Raw genomic sequence first — 19,428 nt, 5'->3', positions numbered from 1 at the left:
CAATAATTTTATTTTACAATAATTTTTATCTGTTGAACATGTTTTATATTTACAAAAAGATAAATTATTGATGATGTGTTTATAGTAGCAAAAATCATTGTTTGACTTATTGACATGAAATAATTTTTATTGACGTTTTCCCAGTTTATACTTATTTAAGAATAAATGCAAAATTATTTTCCAGTTTTGAAATTAGTGTTATTAAAACTTAGTTTATTGCTTTATATATATGTTTGTCTTTAGGAATTAAATTTGGAAATCATACAAGTGCACTCAAACAATTCTATTGTTTTCCTTCACATGTGATTTTTAGTAAAAGCTATTCCAAGTTAGTCTTTCATGTTTCTGAATTTCTCATGCATATAAATCTTATATTTCTTCAACTCTTGACTTGTGTATAGTTACAGGTCTGTTTATATGTATGTATGTGCTTAATATCATTTCAAAGAGAAGTATACTTTGTCTTCATTTGTGTTTACTCTTGTGCCTAAAGAAAGAGATGTTAGGTTGTCTTTGAATCTACAGAAGAGAGAGTAGGAGAAATGGGTGAGAAATGATTTTGTTGCTGTCACTAATTTAAGCAATTCTTTACCTGATCTATATATGCACATGATAATTTACCTCCACATTTTGTAGTCCCCCCTTTAAAACTACCTTTGATTATCTTGCCCTCCTTTTTGATGAAATAATTAGAAATTCTGCTTCTCTTCACTGTGAAATTTAAAATCTCATTTGTAATTAGTTTGAAACAAGCACTTGGATTAACAGTGTAGGTAACTTGTTTTTTGTGTCACTTGTCTGATTTTTATAGGAAATATAATGGTCACATTGAAAGTAAGCCATTAACCATTCCAAAGGATATTGACCTTCATCTAGAAACAAAGTCAGTTACAGAAGTGGATACTTTAGGTAAGGGAAATCTTGATAAAATATTCTGGAAATCTCAGTTTTATATTATGGTAGTGAAAGTACTTTCATTCTATCTATTGTAGATAGATTTGCTTTAAATGTTTTTCTAATCTTTAAATTCATTGTATAGAATATGGACTCTTTCTAAGAACTTAAAACTTAAAAATGACTTCATTGAATTAAATTTCTTTTTCTGTTCACCTAGCTTGTATTATTTTGCCCATTTTTCAGAAAAGGCTGACTTACACAAATTTGTTACACAGTTTCTGTTTATTAAATTGAGATCACAGTTTTTATAATCTAGAATTCTAGACTTTTTTTTTCTTTTTTTTTGCTATCTATGCCAGCCTTCTCCTTTTCTAATGTGACTTGCAAAACTACATTTGAATACAGTTGAACCTTGAGCGGTGGGGTGGTAGGGGGTAGGGTTGCTGACTCCTGCATAGTCGAAAATCCAAGTATAATTTCTGACTCCCCCAAAACTTAACTACTAATAGTCTGTTGACTGGAAGCCTTATGAATAACATAAACAGTCAATGAACACATATTTTGTATATGTATTATATACTGTATTCTTACAATAAAGTAAGCTAGAAAAAAAGAAAATATTAAAATCATAAGGAAGTGAAAATATGTTTAATATTCAATAAAGGAGAAGTGGATCATCATAATATCTTCATTCTCAACATCTTCACATTGAGATTGGTTTTGCTGTCTCTGGTGGCAAAGGCAGAAGAAAATCCACAGATAAGTGGACCTGTGCAGTTCAAACTCACGTTGTTCAAGGGTCAACTGTATTTGAATTAAATTGCCTATATTTTACTTCCTATTCACAAGGTCTGGAAAAAAAAAAGAAAAAAAATTAGCTATATTTCAATTTTATTCTCACATTTTAGTAGAAAGGAAAGTAGTTTTAGAATAATGAACTGGATTAGGAATTAGAAAACTTCACTTATTTAAGATCACCTTTACCCATTGGGTATCTCTGAATATAAGTCATTTAATTTTCCTCCTGTATCTTAATTTCTATAATTGTATAATGACTACAATGACTTTAAGTTTGAAATGAAATTTATATGAAATTGTTCCTAGAAAGGAAAGGCATCTAAGATGATGATATATTATTTAAAACACTGGTTTTTAAACCTTGGTATGCATCAAAATCACTTGAGATACTCTAAAAATAAAGATTCCCAGCTGGATGTAGTGGCTTATGCCTGTAATTCTATTCATTAGGGATAGGAGGATCATTTGAGGCCAGGAGTTTGAGACCTGCCTTGGCAACATAGTGAGACCCTGTCTTTACAAAAAAAAAAAAAAAAAGCTGGATGTGGTGGCACAGGCCCATAGTCCCAGCTACTCAGGAGGCTGAAGTGAGAGGAATGCTTGAGCCTAGGAGTTTGAGCATTCAGTGAGCTGTCATCACCCCACTGCACTCCAACCTGAGTGACAGAGTGAGACCCTGTCACAAAGAAAGGAAGGAAGGGAGAAGAGGAAAGAAGGGAGGGAGAGAGGAAAGAAAGAAGTAAGGAAGATTTCCTATTCCACCCTTGGAGATTCAGTGAATCCCACCCTTGGAGATTCAGTGAATCTAGATTAGGTTCTGAGAATTTATATTTTTAAAAGTACTCCAAGTGACTTTGATTTTTGACCAATTTATGGTTTATGTGATAAATCAAGAAATAAAATATGTGTTTTTTTAAATGTAATTTTAATAATGTCATATAGGCTATCATATCGAAAAGGGCAGTTTGGCCCTTTTGGGGTTAAATCAGATCACCTGCAAGAAACCTTAACAGATTTATCTAGCATCTCATATAGAATTATTTTTTGGTACAAAGTGGCTTCAAAAAATTTGAAAGTTGATTAATACATCTACAAAGATTGTAATATATATGGAAAGGGTGTCTGAGATCCCAAAAATATCAGTGGAGAACAATAGAAATCAGTTGTCTAATATTCAGACTCTTAAGACTGGTTATGTCATCTTTTTTCTTTTTAACTATTTTTTATGCAACATTTAAAACATTTAAAGGTACTTCGACTATTTGATTAGTAGTTGTCATGTTTGTTTTCTTAATCTCATACATGTGTTTATTTGTATAAAATGTTCACAGACATGTATAAATACAAGAATATGTACACATTCTTTGTTATTTTTAGTTTTTAATATTTTTACTAATAGCTAATGCTTTTTGAATAATTAACAGCTAATTAACTTTAATATATCTTAAAATTATTGAATATTAAACATTATTATAATACTTATATTAGCTAATCCTCACAATTCTGAGGTGGGTAATTATTATCCTTTTTTCCCCCCTCATTAGAAAGAATTAAATAACCTAGGCAGGGTTACACACTAAATGTCTTAGAGCCAGTCAGTGAGAATTAGGCTATTTTAATGAACTTAAAATATTGAAATTAGGGTAATGTAGCTTCAGCGTATAGTTTATTGACTATTTGGTTTCCCTTGTACCATTTTGAGAATTCATTGCAAATGGTACTAGTTTAACAACTGGTCATACAATGTCAAGGGCATTTCCAGTTAACCAGACTAGCAAGGAGATGTTTATGCTTATAAATATATATAATCCTTTGTGATTGCATGTTGCGTATATGTATTTGTTTAGCTAATAGTAGAGGATTTTCTGTCTGAATGTCTTTTGACTTCAATATTCTATTAAAAGGCACATATATAATTATTTAATACAAAAAGAATACAACACTTAAATATATAACCAAGAATATATATAATTTGAATTTTTGTTGAATGTATGTATTGTTGATATCCCAGTAACTATCTTGAAAGTTTTTCTTAGTTCATATTAGCTATTTATTATAAGAACCTCTTACAGAACATAAGAACTTTTAAATGTCACTTAGCTGTTTGCTATGAGTGAGTTCCATCGAGGAAGCCCCTGTTAGTGTGGATAACCTTAGAGAATTAGAACACTTACTTCAATTATTGTTAATAAAAATTTAAAACATTTAGATGAATGGATTTTTGTTTATATTTTCTATCCATCTCCTTTTCCTCCTTCCAGTATTTAAAAGGTTCAGTGTGGATTTTTTTTTTTTTCTTTGCAAGGGGAGGTGATGAGTGATTGAGGGTAGGCATCCTACAGCCATTTTAGAATAAATCTTTCAGGCTGTTACTCAGAAGCTCAATCATAGCAGAATATCTAAAGCAGTTAAAATAACTTGAAGCAAATTAAGAGTGTTAAAATAACTCAGAAAATTTGAAAAGTTTACCCAATCATAAAAAAATTTGGTATTTTAAAAACCTTGCTATCACCTTATAGTAACGGTATAATTTTGGTTAGTCTGTTTTGACATTTTTAATAGGTCTTTCAGTGGTATTTTATTTTTAAAATACTTTTTTTTATGAGGATATTATATCAGGTATAATTGTATTACATTTTACAATTGAGAGTTTTCCAGGGTAATGTAGATCATTTTCTTATGTGCTAGTAAGAACATATGTATTGATGTTTATGTACATGAATTACTTCCACATTTTTAGGAGGCCTTCTAAAAAATGATGTTGGTCTTTTGGACTACATTCTAGTAGAAGTAAATCAGATTATCTATACCAGATAAGAAGTTTAAAATATCTGAGATGCAGAGGGTGGTGGAATTATATTTACTTTCAAAGAATGTTAATTTTAATACAAATGATTATAATGGAATAGTTTGTTAAAGGGGTATGGTTTTATGGAAAACCAATAGACATTCAGCTTTTTTTGCAGAACAGAAGAGAGAATAAAAAGTATTATTTATTAGTTTAATCTACAGTAACTCACAAAATTACTAATCTACGACTAGTGCAATTAATAACTATATCAAACTGTAAAATATTTCTTATTTCACAGAAATGAATAATATAAGTAAATCTGTTATATTTCTAAGTTTTATTCTTAAGTTAAGGTTATAGGTAGGTCCTTAAAAAAAATTTAATGATTTGTATAAAAAATGGCTAATTAAGAAAATACCAACACATTTACAATCATATTTTAATAACAATTTAAATAATTTTTGCTTATCCTTTCAGGTTTATTTTAATTATTTAATATACGAAGCATTGAAATTTAATTTTGGATGCTAACATTCTCAGTCTATTTCCTGCATTTTTAGAGTGTTACATTTGCAAACTTTTCATTGCAAATGGACAAATAGAATAAGTCTAGCCTACTTAATTTTTAATAAATTTCATAAGCTTCTTAAGAAAATTTAAGTGAAACTTTTTTTTTAACCTTTATTTTGCAGCATTGCATTACTTTCCAGAATACCAGTGGCTGGTGGATTTCACAGTGGCTGCTACAGTTGTGTATCTAGTAACTGAAGTCTACTACAATTTTATGAAGCCGACACAGGAAATGAACATCAGCTTAGTCTGGTGCCTGCTTGTTTTGTCTTTTGCAATGTATCCTTCAAAACATCATTAATATTAACTTATTTTGCAGTTAACACCATTAAATCTAATCTTTGATTTGAAAAAGATTTTAGGTCAACTTTTCTTTGTTGAATTCTACTTTGTGTAATTGAAACAATTTTCAGATACAGTAAGTAGTTTAAAAAGCCAATTTCCTGCCTTTTCGTTCTTATTGAAGTCTAATGTGACAGAGGCTGCCACTTTCATCTCTTTTAGGCATTTCTTTTGGGATTTCTTTCCTTATGTTTAAATATTATGGGATAATGGTACTACTTTAATTTTATATATTGTTGTACCTTTCTTCCTCTTTCCTTCCCTTTCATTCTCCCAAAATAACTAACTAGAGATAACATTGTATTGACTTTATAGTCAGTTTTACCATGTTATAACTATGAAAACTTATTGATAGCCAGGCATTACAGTGTATTATTACTTTCCATGAACAATTTTTTATTTTTATTATGTGGAAACTAAACTCTTCTACAAATTAATAGAATTTCAGTAATTCACATACTTCGTTTTTGGTGTTTCCCACAGAAATATTCTCCTGCAGCCTTGAGTTTTCTAAAGTTCCTGCATAGCTGTTATCCTGGCACTTCCTTCATTATGTTCCTGAGAATTCCATCTAACCTTTTTCTGGATCCCATGATCTCCTTTTCCTTGGTTTACTTTCCTTTTGGCAGAGTACATTCTCCTATAGTGTCCTTAGAAAGGATGGTAAATTGTTTTTTGAAATCTTGCATGCCTGAAATTATCTTTATTTTTTTTCCCCATACTTGAGTGATAGTTTTGTTCAGTAGAAAATTCTAAGAATTTTAGGAATAATTTTTCCTCAATTTTGAAGGCTCTTGAGAAATTGGATGCCCTTTTGCTTTTCTTACATACCTACTTCCCTCTACCCCCACCTAGACCCTCCTGAAGCTTTTTCTCTTTATTCTTTTTGGTTTCTGAAGTCTTATTATTAATTGTGTTAAGGTCTAGATTTACCCTTTAAATCCAAAAACTCCTATGTTTTACTACTGGGAGATTTATTTTATTTTATTTTGAAATCTCAATATCTTCAGAAGTATCATGGAGTGTGTCAATTTCATCTTCATAGAGAGGGTTTCCCGGAGCCCTCGTGTAAGCCTGAGTCTGGATTGGTTGCCCTTCCTATCTGATATGCAGCTGTGCCCTTGCCTTCAGTCATTATCTTATTAGGCATTCTCTTTGCATCTCTCAAATTGGAGCTCTTTTTTTCTTATATTCCATGCCTGCCTCCTACTTGGTTTACTCTCTCATTTTGGTGGAGTATATCCTCCAGTATCATCTTCAGAAAAGGTTGCATGCGAAGTACATTTTAATTTTGCCCTAAAAATTAATTGGTCCTTTGGCTGAGAATTGAATTCTAGGTTGAAATTATTCTCTTGAAAATTTTGAAGGCATTATTTCATTGTCTTTGAAGTTTCATTCTTACTCTAAAAATTCTAGCTGCTATTTCAATTTCTGAGTATTTATGTTCTATTTTTTTCTGTGTGGAATTTTTACTGTCTTTCCTTTAGCTAGCTACCTAGTATGTTGAAATTGTATGACTGTGTGCCTTATTGAGGATCTGTTTTCATCTCCTGTGCTGGTACTTTACCAATCTGGAAACACATGTTCTTGAATTCTAGAAAATTTTCTTGGGTTAGTTTTTTGGTGATTTCTTCTTCCCCATTTTCTCTCTTTTTGGAATGCTTATTCAAATATTGGATCTCCTAGACTGTTTTTTAAGACTATCATCTTCTTTTCATATATATGATCATGTTTATATTTTTATATTATTTGGTTTTTTGGGAAAATGTATTCACCTTCTCAACCATTTTATTGAGTTTACTGTTTTGAATTTCTGCTATAATTTTTAATTTTAAGGAGTTTTTTTCTTCTCTTCCCTTGTTCCCCCTTTATGGAATCCTGCTTGTTTTGTTATTACATTATCTTCTTATGTCTGTTTCAAGATATTAATGATAGATTTTGTTAAAAGGTTTTTTCTGCTAAGATATCTTTTTACTATATGTTGCTTCTGTTAGTTTGGTTTGGCTGCTGTTTTTCATGTTACAGGCTTTTCTCACATAGCTCAAGTGATATATGTTGGCCTGTCCATATTTAGGTTGGAGACACTGGAAACTAGAATGGGCGCTCTGAGCACATGGTGAGGGCATGTTGTTGAATAATGTGGCAAGGCCAGAGATTATATTTTTTTACCTTCTCCAAAGCATAAATCGCCAAAGCTAATTTAGATAGGGGTGGATTAAACTGACTACTTTTTAAATGTACTTTTTTTTAGTAGTACTTGTTATTAATACTTACTATTACTCCCACTACACACATTCAGTAACTGGTACTTGCACGCCAATATAGAGAGTTGTGTGTCATCTAACCAATTCTCTGTCCTTTCTGGGAGTTCTGTAGTAAAATCAGATTGTTTCTTGGCTTTCTGATTCAGCTTTCTCATTGTTTTTAGTAAATCATTTATCTGCCTGCTTTCTAGCTTCCAAAATTTTATTGCCTTTTTTTTCTTTTTTCATTCACTTTATTTATATTCCTAAAAACAGATTCCTTTGCCATCATTTTAATGGGGTTTAGAAAGAGACCAAAAGTAAGTGATGTACTTAATTTGCTGCTGTTTTTCTTTTTGTTCTTTTTTATAAGAGATGGGGATCTCACTATATGGTCTAGGCTGGACTTGACCTCCTGGGCTCAAGAGATCCTCCCACCACAGCCTCCCAAGTAGCTGGGACTACTACTAAATCATTTTCTATCATCTTTTTTAGGAACTTGTTAGTGAGATATTCAGTTTCCTTGAATGATTCTTTAATTTTTTTTATTTCCCTTTTTTCGTTTATTTTATACTATTTTCTTGATTTTTTTCTTCCTAATTTTGTCTTTTAACCCTTGTGTTGAATTTTTATATCAATTTGTTTTAATTTTTAAGACATTTTTAAATGTTATATTTCATAACATTCTTGTGTCATGGATATGTAATATCTTTCTATTTCTAAGCATGTTAGAAATAAATAAGCATATTCTAAGTTGTGCCTTGCATTCTTTTCTGAGTTTTTTTTCCCCTTTTTGTTTTAATCACAGGCGGAGATTATTCTAAAATGACTTGTGATCTTTGAGTATCTGTTTATATATAAGAAGGCCCTTAAACATTGGAAGTTTTTTGCAAGTGGCTGGAGCTTACCTTGTTGATTGCTAGGCCTTTTTGTGGATGATTGAGCAGGGACCTAACAGTATTTTGGAGGGCACTTATAAATATCAGTGCCTGTACATTTGAGGGCTCTCAATTTCTCCAGAGAGGAATTGTCCATTTTCCCAACTGTAGAGTAAGTGACAGCCAGTGTTACAGGAATTGATCCAAGAAGGGGGTTAGAGTCTCAACAATCAGTGTACTGACATTTATTTATTCCCCTATGGTTTTTTATTCTTCATTGTCACCCTAACTTTTGGATAATACTCCAAAGCCATTCTTCTGTAGTTTAACATCTTTAGATAGTAATCATTATAGGTTTTTGTCAGAGTTGGTGAAAAGCCAACACCTAATCTATATGATTAGGCAAGACAAAAAAAATCTGGGAAATCTTAATTATTCATAATACAGACTTCCAACCAGTCTTCCTATTTTCATTTATTGTGCAACCTTGCATTTAGAGGTACCTGGTGTGTCCAATTCTTGACTTTTCCAGGGCTTCTAGTAAATGAATTTGCTTTCTTCTCATTGGGTTCCTCCTCTTGCAGACCCAGCATAACAGAGAAAGCCGAAACCTAAATTAGTTAATGCTTTTCCATCCACTTAAACTTTCTTCCAAAATTTTGTTGACTTTTTTCTGCAGTTGTCTCTTATTATTTGTTCTTGAAGATTTTTACTTTCTTTTTTATGTGGTTTATTTAGTTAAGAGTGAGTGGAGAAGATGCATGTCTCACATCTTTTATATTTAGCCAGAGACTGCAGAACCATCTTTTAGAGCTGTAAGTGAATACCATTTTAAATATATGATATGATTTGACATTTCATCACCACTGTGTTATCTCTCTGTTGACTCTTTTGGATTGATTTAGATATAATTTAGACCAGAAGGGTGAGAACAAAGCCTTAAGAGTCAACATTTTCAAGAGTATATAGTAACGTACTGGGTAGAAATACTGATCATGTGTTACTAGTTGAGAAACATCCACAGTCCAGTGTAGCACTAATGTCAAGAACAGATTCAAGTTCAAGCATTTAAAATGTTGCTGTTTAATTCTGTAGTATTAAATATGTGAAAATAACCATTCAATCAGAATAAAGCCCTATCCTTAGACGTGGAGACATATAAAACACACTAAAAATATTTTAATTTGATAATTAGCACTAGCTGACTACATGTACTGGTACTTTTTCATATTTTATTGAGTTCTCATGTTCTCCAAAACATCGTTTATTATGGTATATTTTTTCATTCACTTTATGGTTTATACCTATGTGTGAATGAATATTTTTGATAACCAGTTTTAATTTTATTCATCTCTTAATGCCTACCTACTAGTAAAATTATTATGGAAAAACATACTTGTTAATAGATGCTCTATTGTATATGTGAATAAATTTTATCTTTATTCAGTAATGCCTAATGTGAGAGCAAAGATCTCACATACTAAACTGGCTCTGCTTAGTTTTAAGTACTGAAAGGCACTAAACAATAGCATCCCTGTGGGAATCTTGTAGCTGGCTGTCTCCCCATCCCAGAGAGGATAGAAAGTGCTGAAGAGTGTATAATCCAGGCTATTTTCTGCCAACTTTGACCCTCCATAAAGGGGGTAGGTGCGTGCTTGGGTGTGTGATTTTGTTTTGTTGTTCATTCCTGTAGCATGTGAGAATATGATGTATTCCTTTTAACAGCATATAGGAGACCAGAATTAAATTCCAGATATCCAGATTAACACCAGTGAGGAATCTGTTTATACCCTATCTTTTATCTTATTTATAATTTATCTGTTTTTCCTTTTATACCCTAGGAACGGAATCTTAGTAGATGTGACCTGTCTGGCTTCTCTTCATTTTCTTGTTGTATGTGTTTACTTACTAGTCAAACACATTTCTCCTTTATTATATAGGACAATACCTCTGTTTAATTCTAGAGTTATAAATACCTCATTTAATTTCGATATTCTTTTTGATGAAATGTTCTTTGTTAAAATGGTCCCTAAATTAGATACATATAACTTAAGTAATGAATTCATTAACAAGTGAGGAATAAAATTGTTTTTTTCTATTGTCATTTTGTTTTCTTCATCCATCAGTTATATTTGACATACTTATGTAGGGGACAGCAATTATAATTTCTGCAGAATCTTGAGAGTTCTAAAAGTACAAGAATTACTTTATAAAATATATGACACTAAAATTTTGAATCCTGAAACCTAGGACTGAGTCTACTCTTATCATCAGCTATGCTTTCTGCTTCAACTCAATTGTTCATGCATCTCAGCTATCACACCTGCTTCCAGTCTCACTCCTAAACCCAAACTGATTCTCAGTTCTACTCTTCTTTCCTCTTTGTAGTTATCACCACTTTCTTTGACCAAGTTGTGTTCCACTTCCATTTATGTCAAGTTACATCGGATGGGGAACACAAAGAGTGAAGAAAGCTTTGCAATGAGGACAGAACACTTCTAGTAATTGTCTTTCCTGTATGATGGTCCATGAAATCTTAGTCACTGCAGAAATGTCTACTGATTTTATGATATGAAGCATATTTTAATTTATGAATAAATGAAAAGTAAAAAGGTAACAATGGTGCTTGCAAAAAAGAGACCTTTGGTGGAAGTAACTGTTAAAAATTAAAATACTCTACAATGTATAGATTTTTTTTTCAAAGAAACTTAGGAATAAGCTCTAGCACAGAGAGTAATATTGAGTCAATTACATAAATTTGAGCAAGAAGAAAGCTATTCTACAAAGAATGATAAAGCTTCTCCGTAGTCCTGTTACATGTGGGCAAAGGACTAGATCATTAGTCACATTTCCACAGTGCTCATGTTTTATAATGTGAATGGTTTATGGTACAAAACCCTATTATATATGTTTATAGGACTGTGTTCTAAAATTTTAATTTGCCTTGGTTGCCAACGCATACACATTTTATACAAAGCTAAAAGTTATGAATGGTTTAAATTAAAATAAATTCTAAGATTTTCTGGTTTAATATTCAGTTCTATATGTAGATTTGTAAATTAAAGGTCTACAAATTAAATGCTGTATTTGTTTGCTGTGCAAAGTAGGCAACTATAGGAAACTAGCATAATTTAGTCACCACTTCTAAATTCCTTAAAAGATTCCAAATTACAATATTCTTTTAGTTTACAAAAATGTTCTGCTTTACACTAATGAGGAAAATGGAACACTAAACCTTGAAGTAAAGTACATGAAATATAGTAGAAGGTCTAGTGAGAGGGGAACAAAGACTCAAAATTAGTGAATCTGAGCCAATGTACTTGTTTATTATTGAAAAGTTGAATATAGTATGTTATGTCAAGATTTGTTCTTTTTATAAACTTTTGGAGACTTTCTGTAACATAATGCTGCCAAATTACTCAGATTTCGGGATGGAAACCTTGAGTTAAATAGGGAACTCGAGTAGTAAGAATTTATCTTTTTTTTTTTTTTGAGACGGGGAATCACTCTGTCACTCCAGGCTGGAGTGCAGTGGTGCTATCATAGCTCACTGTAACTTCAAATTCTTAGGTTCAAGCTATCCTCCTGTAGCTTCCCAAACAGCTGAGACTACAGGTGTACACCACCCTGCCTAGTTAATTTTTTTTTTTTTTTTTTTTTTGGTAGAGATGGTGTCTCCCTATATTGCCCAGGCTGTTCTGAAACTCCTGGCCTCAAGCAGTCCTCCTGCCTGGGATTCCCAAAGTACTGGGATTATAGGCATAAACCAGGCTTTATTTTGTTTAATTTATAACTGAGTCTCACTTTTTTCTCTTTCAGCTGCAAAGTGATAATTTTCCTTCTGAAACTAAAAATTTAAGGATAGCCCTCTTTTGTTTTTTAAATGCTTATGTTTTATGCTTTCAAAAATCTTTGGCTGTTATTTCTCTTCACAGATTAGTTAAATTGGTGCTGGCTAACTAGGGGATGAAGTTTTAAACATGCATCATGATATTTTGCTTATACCCGAAAGAATTTTAGGTTTTTTTTTTTTATACTTAAAGTAATTGAACCTGCATATCAAACATAGGAGATATATTTTAGTTAAAAATTATCCAAATTTTATTTCTTTTTATTTTTCTTTATTTTTTTTTAACATTGGAAGACAGGATTAGACTATTTTTAAAAGGATTTTACTTGCTGCTAGGTCATAATAATTAATATACTTATTGTTAATTTTCAGTGTACATCACTAATTGATTTTTGGTGTGGTTTCTAGTTTCTTTGCAGTATAGAATGTGAAGTGTAGTGTGTTTTGAGTATTTCACCTTTTCTTATGGAAAAATAGATGGAAGTTTAATCATTTGAAAAAAATTAGGATTTTTTTATTGATTGTGGTCACAAAAAATAAGAATATAATCTTTTTTTTCATATAGTAGAAAAGCTTTGAATTTACATGACAATTGCTTAGTTGAATAGAAATGATCTATTTTAAGAAGATAGTCATAAATTTGTGCAAAATGTTTGAGAAACCTATGTTTATTCTTTAGGATACTATTAATCATATATGTGTATTGACAGCAAAATATTCTTGGAATATGGTTCGTTATTTCTCAAAAAAATTGATAAAATGTCTTTGAATAATTTCAGGATGTTAGGGCATAGAAGACATGTTTTCTTAATATGAGAATTGGGTCTTTAAAGCAATGTGCGTATAAAACAAAGTTGAAACATAATGATACCTTGATAAGTATATATTAATTAAGTAGTTTTCCTAGATCTGACAGAAATTTGCCATTTTAGAGCTAAAAAAATTAAGCCTGTTCATTTGAAAGCTCTTATTTTCACCTTGAAGGTAAAAATATTTAAAATACTTCTTCCTGAATAAATCTTCCCTCTTATCCTTGATTTTTCTTTGCTATTAGAAGTTTTATATTTGCATCTATAAAATATGGCCTATTTCCAATTGCAAAAGATGTTAACATTAAATTAGAACTTTAAAAATGTCAGCCTTTGGCAGAAAAAAAATTATTCCACTCCTAACATTCTTTGATTCAAGGGTAGATATTTTGTAATATAAAACAAAATAACTTAACATGTAAAATAGGTGGTCCATTCAGCTAGAAATGAGGGATAAAGAGAAAAAAAATTGTTAAAAGAAAATGACTATTTGTATCATTAGTTTCCCATATGCAGGTTTGAATATTTACTAGTATAATTTTCTTTATTAAAGTCTAACTTACAGAATGATCTGTGAAAATATGTAGGGGCATAGTGGTGGGGAAAAGTGTTTATTCAGAATGAAAGTACTTGACTTTTATTATCTCCATTGTTGAAGCCATAAATAAATAAATGCCATGTTTTTTTTTAAATACCATGTTTTTAACTAGTGTTAAAACTAGTGTTGTACATGTCTATAAATGTAAAAACCTAATTTTGACATTATCGTAACGTTTATATGTTTATATTATCAGGCTGTATTTGTGTACAAAATGGCAAAAGTGAATACATCTAATTTACTTCATAAATTATGGATAATTTATGAAGATCTGTTTCAAGGGAAATAACTCTGATGGAAATTTATTTTGAAAGATGTTCTTATAATATTTCAGATATAGTTTATGATTTATTTTTCTATGTGAATAACTTACTGTTCATGTAATTAGAACAGTGGTCCTCAAACTTTTTAAACAGGGGGCCAGTTCACTGTCCCTCAGACCATTGGAGAGTGCGGCGCACATGGCCCCGGGACAAGTACAGGCAGCAGTGGCAAAAACACCTGGCGGGCTGCATGTGGCCCAAGGGCCATAGTTTGAAGACCCCTGGGATTAGAGCATACAAGGATTTTTCTTCCTTCTTTTAAAATAATTTGTTATATAGGTATTAGAGAAATTTGCAAATTAGCTCAATGAGAAACTTAGTTACTGCCTTAGTCTATCAAATTTCTCAAAGTTACCACAGTTGTCACTGAGGAACTCTAAATGGGTCACCACACCGTAGTAGTTATTTCTTGTGTGTCTTTAAAAAAAAAAGCCAGATTTATATCCTGTTAGGTCTAATGGTAACAGTTGTCATTTTAAAAGGTTTTGTTTGGTCTACTACCATGTGCTTCTTTTTGGATTTATTATATATAATTATAATAGAATGTAATGCACTTTGCTCTAAAGGTTTGGTAGAACAATGTTTGAATTGAAACATAATGAAGAGTCTACAAAAATAATCTCTTCTGTCTCTTCTATCAGAATTTTATTTCCTGTTTTCATAGAATCCCAGAGTGGTCTTCAACTGGTTTTTTTCTTTTGGAGGGAGAGTATAACCCTTACAAAAGCAGCCTGTTAACTTTACTTCTCTATAAAATAGATTAAATACTTGATTTGTTTTATTCTGGGTATATTTAATCTGCTTATCTATATCTGTCTCAGGTCTTTGTGTGTAAAGGACTAGATTGTATTGAAATCAATGTTTTATGATAGTGTTCACAAGCATAGTAAACATTTCTAATCGTGGGTTAATGTTAATTGATCATCATGAGCATTTCAGTATATTTTAATTCATAGGACCTAGAAATAATCTCAGTACATGACATTTTAAAGATTAATAAAATATATATATATATATACACACACACACATACTGTGAATTTGTATGTATCCTAGGTTCTGTTAAACACCATTGCTTTTCTTTTGCAATTTTTTCAGAATTTTTGCTTTTTGTAAAAATCAACTTTTTTTTTCTTTATTACTAATTCCGTTAGCTTTTCAGTACAGTTTTCCACAAGGTTACTTATAACTTATATTAGTTCCTTTTTCTTTCTTATGGAAATGCCTTTCCTAGAGAGCTCCATTCTTTGGCTTTTATTTGGGTTGGTTACCCTTCAGGCTAGCTGCATAACTATTATCCTGGGACTTATTTTTGCTATCATCGTAGGAATTCCCATTATCTTTCTCCCAAATTTAGTTTCACATTTCCAGAATTCAGTGTTTTTCTCTTTCTTTGCTTGTTCAGATGTTTTTGGTGGAGCTTTATCCCAAAGTAGGCATGTGAGGTAACTATTTTTGGACTCTGTGGTTTTGAAAGTGTCGTACTTTTATATTCCCATTTATTTCTTTGGTATTTGGTTGGATATAGAATTCTAGGTTGTCAGTATTTTTCTTTATAGAAGACATTTTTCTTTATATGAAGACATTGCCTTGTTGATCCTTAATTTTGAAAGTTGCTATTAAGAATTACTGTACCATTATGATAGTTAAATCTTTTACATATGACTTGTTTTGCTTTATTTTCCTTCTCAGGAAATTTTCAGTCTTCTCTTGTCTGGTTTCTGAAGGTTCATGATGATGTACTTCATGAGGATCTTTTTTACTTTCGTGTACTGGGATTTTGTTTATTACCTTTTTTCTTATTTTCTGCGTGTCATTTTGTTGTGCTTAAGGGAACTTTTCCTCAACTTCATCTTCCAAACCTATGTTTTCTTTAATTTTGCTGGTCCTATTTTTAATTTTTCTGAGCTTATTTTTGATTCTAACCATTGCTTTTTAGAGCATCCTGCTCTTACTTGAAGGATGCATTTATCTTTCCTTAGCATTATAGAATATAGATGTCATATATGTATAGATATCTGTGTATAAACACATGTATATGTATGTCTAATTAATACATAGTTATATGTATATTAAAACTTTTTATTCTGCTGTCTGTATCTTTTATTTCCCTCTAAATTACTTTTTTCCTGTCACTGTTCTATTGTATTTTTTATAAGATGTTATGCTCTAAATACAGGTCGGTAAACTATGGCTTGCAGTATCTGGACTGCAGCCTATTTTGGTACAGGTTTTGTGCTAAGAATGGTTTTTAACATTTTTAAAGAGTTGAACAAATATGCTACAAGACTGTATATGGCCTGCAAAACCTAAAATATTGGTTAGTTTTACTAAAGAATAACTTGGTAATAATGAAGCTGGTTTTATTTTAGGTAGCCCATAATGTCATTGTCTGTTGGTCTTTTCTTTGAAGCCCTTTAGTTTATCTAGAGGAGAGTTTCTTAATCTCCTGCTTGGAGTGTACAAATCTACTGTGCTTGTTTCCAAGATGAGTACTACCTTTAGTATGTAGACTTTCACTTAATCATCCTAGTTTCAATACAGTTGACTTAATCTAAACTCTGCTGTGCCTCAGGTTTACTTTCTTCAAAGGTAAAATCTTAGTGTTCTATTGTAATCAGAGTGGGGTTTCTTACCTGGCTTCATAGGAAGGCAGTGGGAGTGGAGAGTTGGGAGTTCAGTTGGTACCTATGTAGAGGTCAGCCCCCGCCTATTAGTATATATTCAGCCCACACTACACCACTACCACTTTAGGAATCTTGTTCTTTTTAAATTAGATCTTTATGGAAAAGGTTAAAAGATTTAAAAACACCTAGGAATTGTATCGTATGTGATACATCTGTCCTTTTGTACATTCCTTAATTACTTTTTGGTATTAGAAGTTTCATATTTAATTCAGTTATCTAGAAAACGTCAAGTTGTTACTGAGAACTAGAAAAAAAATCCTTCATTTTCACAATAACTCTCTGAAGTGGTGGATATAATGGCTGCATTTTAGAAGTGAAGAAACACAGAGAGAGGTTAATTAATTTTCATGTGGAAGAGCACCACAGAGTAGAACCAGAATTCAGCCAGGCACTCTGGATCTAGAATCTTTTTTTATTTTTTTGTGGCAGGGTCTTGCTCTGTACCTTGGGCAAGAGTGCAGGGGCATCAGCATAGCTCACTGCAAACCTCAGACTCCTGGGCTCAAGCTGTTCTCCTTCCTCAGCCTCCCAGGTAACTGGAACTACAGGTGCCACCACAGTCAACTAATTTTTCTATTTTTTGTGGAGACAGGATTTTGCTGGTTTCTAACTCTTGGCCTCAAGTGATCCTCCCACTTCAAAGTGCTAAGATTACAGGCATGAGCCACCATGCCTAGCCATAGAGAATTCTGTCTTTGCAACTTTGTTACACTACAGCTTGAGATAACATGATAGCATTATGTGGCAAGTAAATTATAGTAGTAAGTGCTACAGTGAGTTCAGAAGAGCAAAGAAATTGGGCAGGAGAGGATATGGTGTCTTGAAGCATGACACATTAGTTGAGTCTTTGAGTAGATGGGGGGAAGGGAAGAGGGGAATTCAGGTGATGGAGATTATGATCCAAGACGATGTAGTGATTACATTCAAGAGATGGTAAATACACTATTCTGATTTAGGTGAAGTTTGAATGAAAGCTAAACATGTGGGTGTGGCCAGGTCATAGAATTACATATGGGTTAAGACTTTGTTTTAATGTGGGACTCAGTAAATACGTGGTTTTAATGTTTATCCCAGTATGCAATATGAATTGAGGATGTAGAGATTATAGGATTTTAGGCATTTGTGGAGTGAAATTATAAAGCACTAATAAGGACACTATCATCCTTCATGCCTGTATCAAGTTGCATCTAAGTTTGTTTTCCTTGAATTTAGTTGACATATTTTATAATTTATTATTTTAGAGTAACAAAGTGTGGCGGTAGATATTATTTTTGGGAAATTTCATTCTGATCATTTGGCATCACTTTTGGCCAAAGATGTTATTTTTTTTTTTTAGGTATAATGAAGGATTTGGAAATTGTGTCTTTATAGATTCTAGTATCCAGTCAGTAAAAATAAAGCAGGGTTTTTCAAACCTGAGCTTAGGGCCCTTAAGCTCTGAGAGAGATCATAGCTGTGTAATCAAAAGCAGTTTGGTTGTGGTTTTGGTATTTTTATATTTTGTTTTTCAAAATTCCCTTTACTCCCTTTTCCTTGTTCTCTTCTCTTGTGTAAGCTCTTGCTTACAGTGCCAAGAAAAAGAGATGGACCAGGTGTTTGATATAGCATCCCTAATCCGAAAATCTGAAATCCAAAATGATCCATGATCTGAAACTTTTTGAGCATCAACATGACACCACAAGTGGAAAATTCCACACCTGATCTCATGTGACACGTTGCATTCAAAATGCAGTCAAAATTTTGTTTCATGTACAAAATTATTAAAAATATTGTATAAAATTACCTTTAGGCTATGTGTCCATACAGTGTATATGATATATAAATGAATTTCAGGTTTAGACTTGGGTCTCATCTCCGAGATATCTCATTATGTATATGCAGATATTCCAAAATCTGGAAATATCTAAAATTTGAAACACCTCTGATCCCAAGCATTTTGGTTAAGAGATATTCAGCCTGTACTAGTAAAATAAACCACTGGCTTTTGGGTTTTTTTGTTGTTTATTTGTTTGTTTTGGAGAAAAGATAAGTAAGTAAAAAACATGGAATTCAGAATATCCTGGAGCGAAAAGTTTGAGCAACTGTATTGTAGAATCTCATCACCAGTCTTAAATAGTATTTTGTGTTTCTTAAATTCTATCTTAAATGTTGAGGTTTAAAGTTTCTTTTAAGACTTATAATAATTTTTCCTAATTTGTTTTTTAGAAAACATGGTATTCAGAGATAGAGTCTCTACTTTGTAAAAGAAAAACCACAATTTGCATGGAAAAAAGCTTTACTAGGTCCTATTTACTCTATTTAAAATCAGATCTTTTGTTCTCTGTTGTTTGCTTTCATCCTTTTCACACTTAATTAACCTGGCTTTCAACTCTGTTACTAAGTGAGTAATATCACTTATTAATCATACATGTAGTAAGGTTATGCTTTAAAATTGCATGATTTTAAAAGTAGTTATGTACTAGACTCGTCTGTGTATAATACTTTGTTTTATCCTCTGAGGAGAAGTTAGAAAGTTCTTAGAAGAAAGCAGGGAAGTCTTAATTTTGTCGTTTTTTTCTTTATTAAAGTACCTAAAAGTAAATAATAATGTAAAGTTAAACTACAGCATGTTTATTCCTTTGGTTAATTATAAAACTATTCCAA

General features: G+C 31.7%; 1 protein-coding gene across 8 annotated transcripts in view; it reads left to right on the top strand.

Moving 5' to 3' along the window:
* TMEM161B (transmembrane protein 161B) overlaps positions 1 to 19,428 on the top strand; it is an 82,020-nt gene that overhangs the window by 35,339 nt on the left and 27,253 nt on the right. For 5 of the 8 annotated variants that reach the window (XM_076008158.1, XM_012781464.2, XM_012781462.2 and 2 more), the window contains 2 exons: positions 812 to 909; positions 5,179 to 5,335. In XM_076008158.1, coding sequence (XP_075864273.1) covers positions 5,271 to 5,335 — 65 coding nt within the window. In that variant the 5' untranslated portion in view covers positions 812 to 909; positions 5,179 to 5,270. The remainder of the gene's footprint in view (positions 1 to 811; positions 910 to 5,178; positions 5,336 to 19,428) is intronic. The other 3 variants (XM_076008162.1, XM_076008159.1, XM_076008160.1) reach the window with 1 other exon arrangement.

This window comes from Microcebus murinus, chromosome 11, assembly GCF_040939455.1.
Source record: "Microcebus murinus isolate Inina chromosome 11, M.murinus_Inina_mat1.0, whole genome shotgun sequence".
Lineage (NCBI taxonomy): Eukaryota > Metazoa > Chordata > Mammalia > Primates > Cheirogaleidae > Microcebus > Microcebus murinus.
This window is presented reverse-complemented; position numbering and strand designations above follow the sequence as displayed.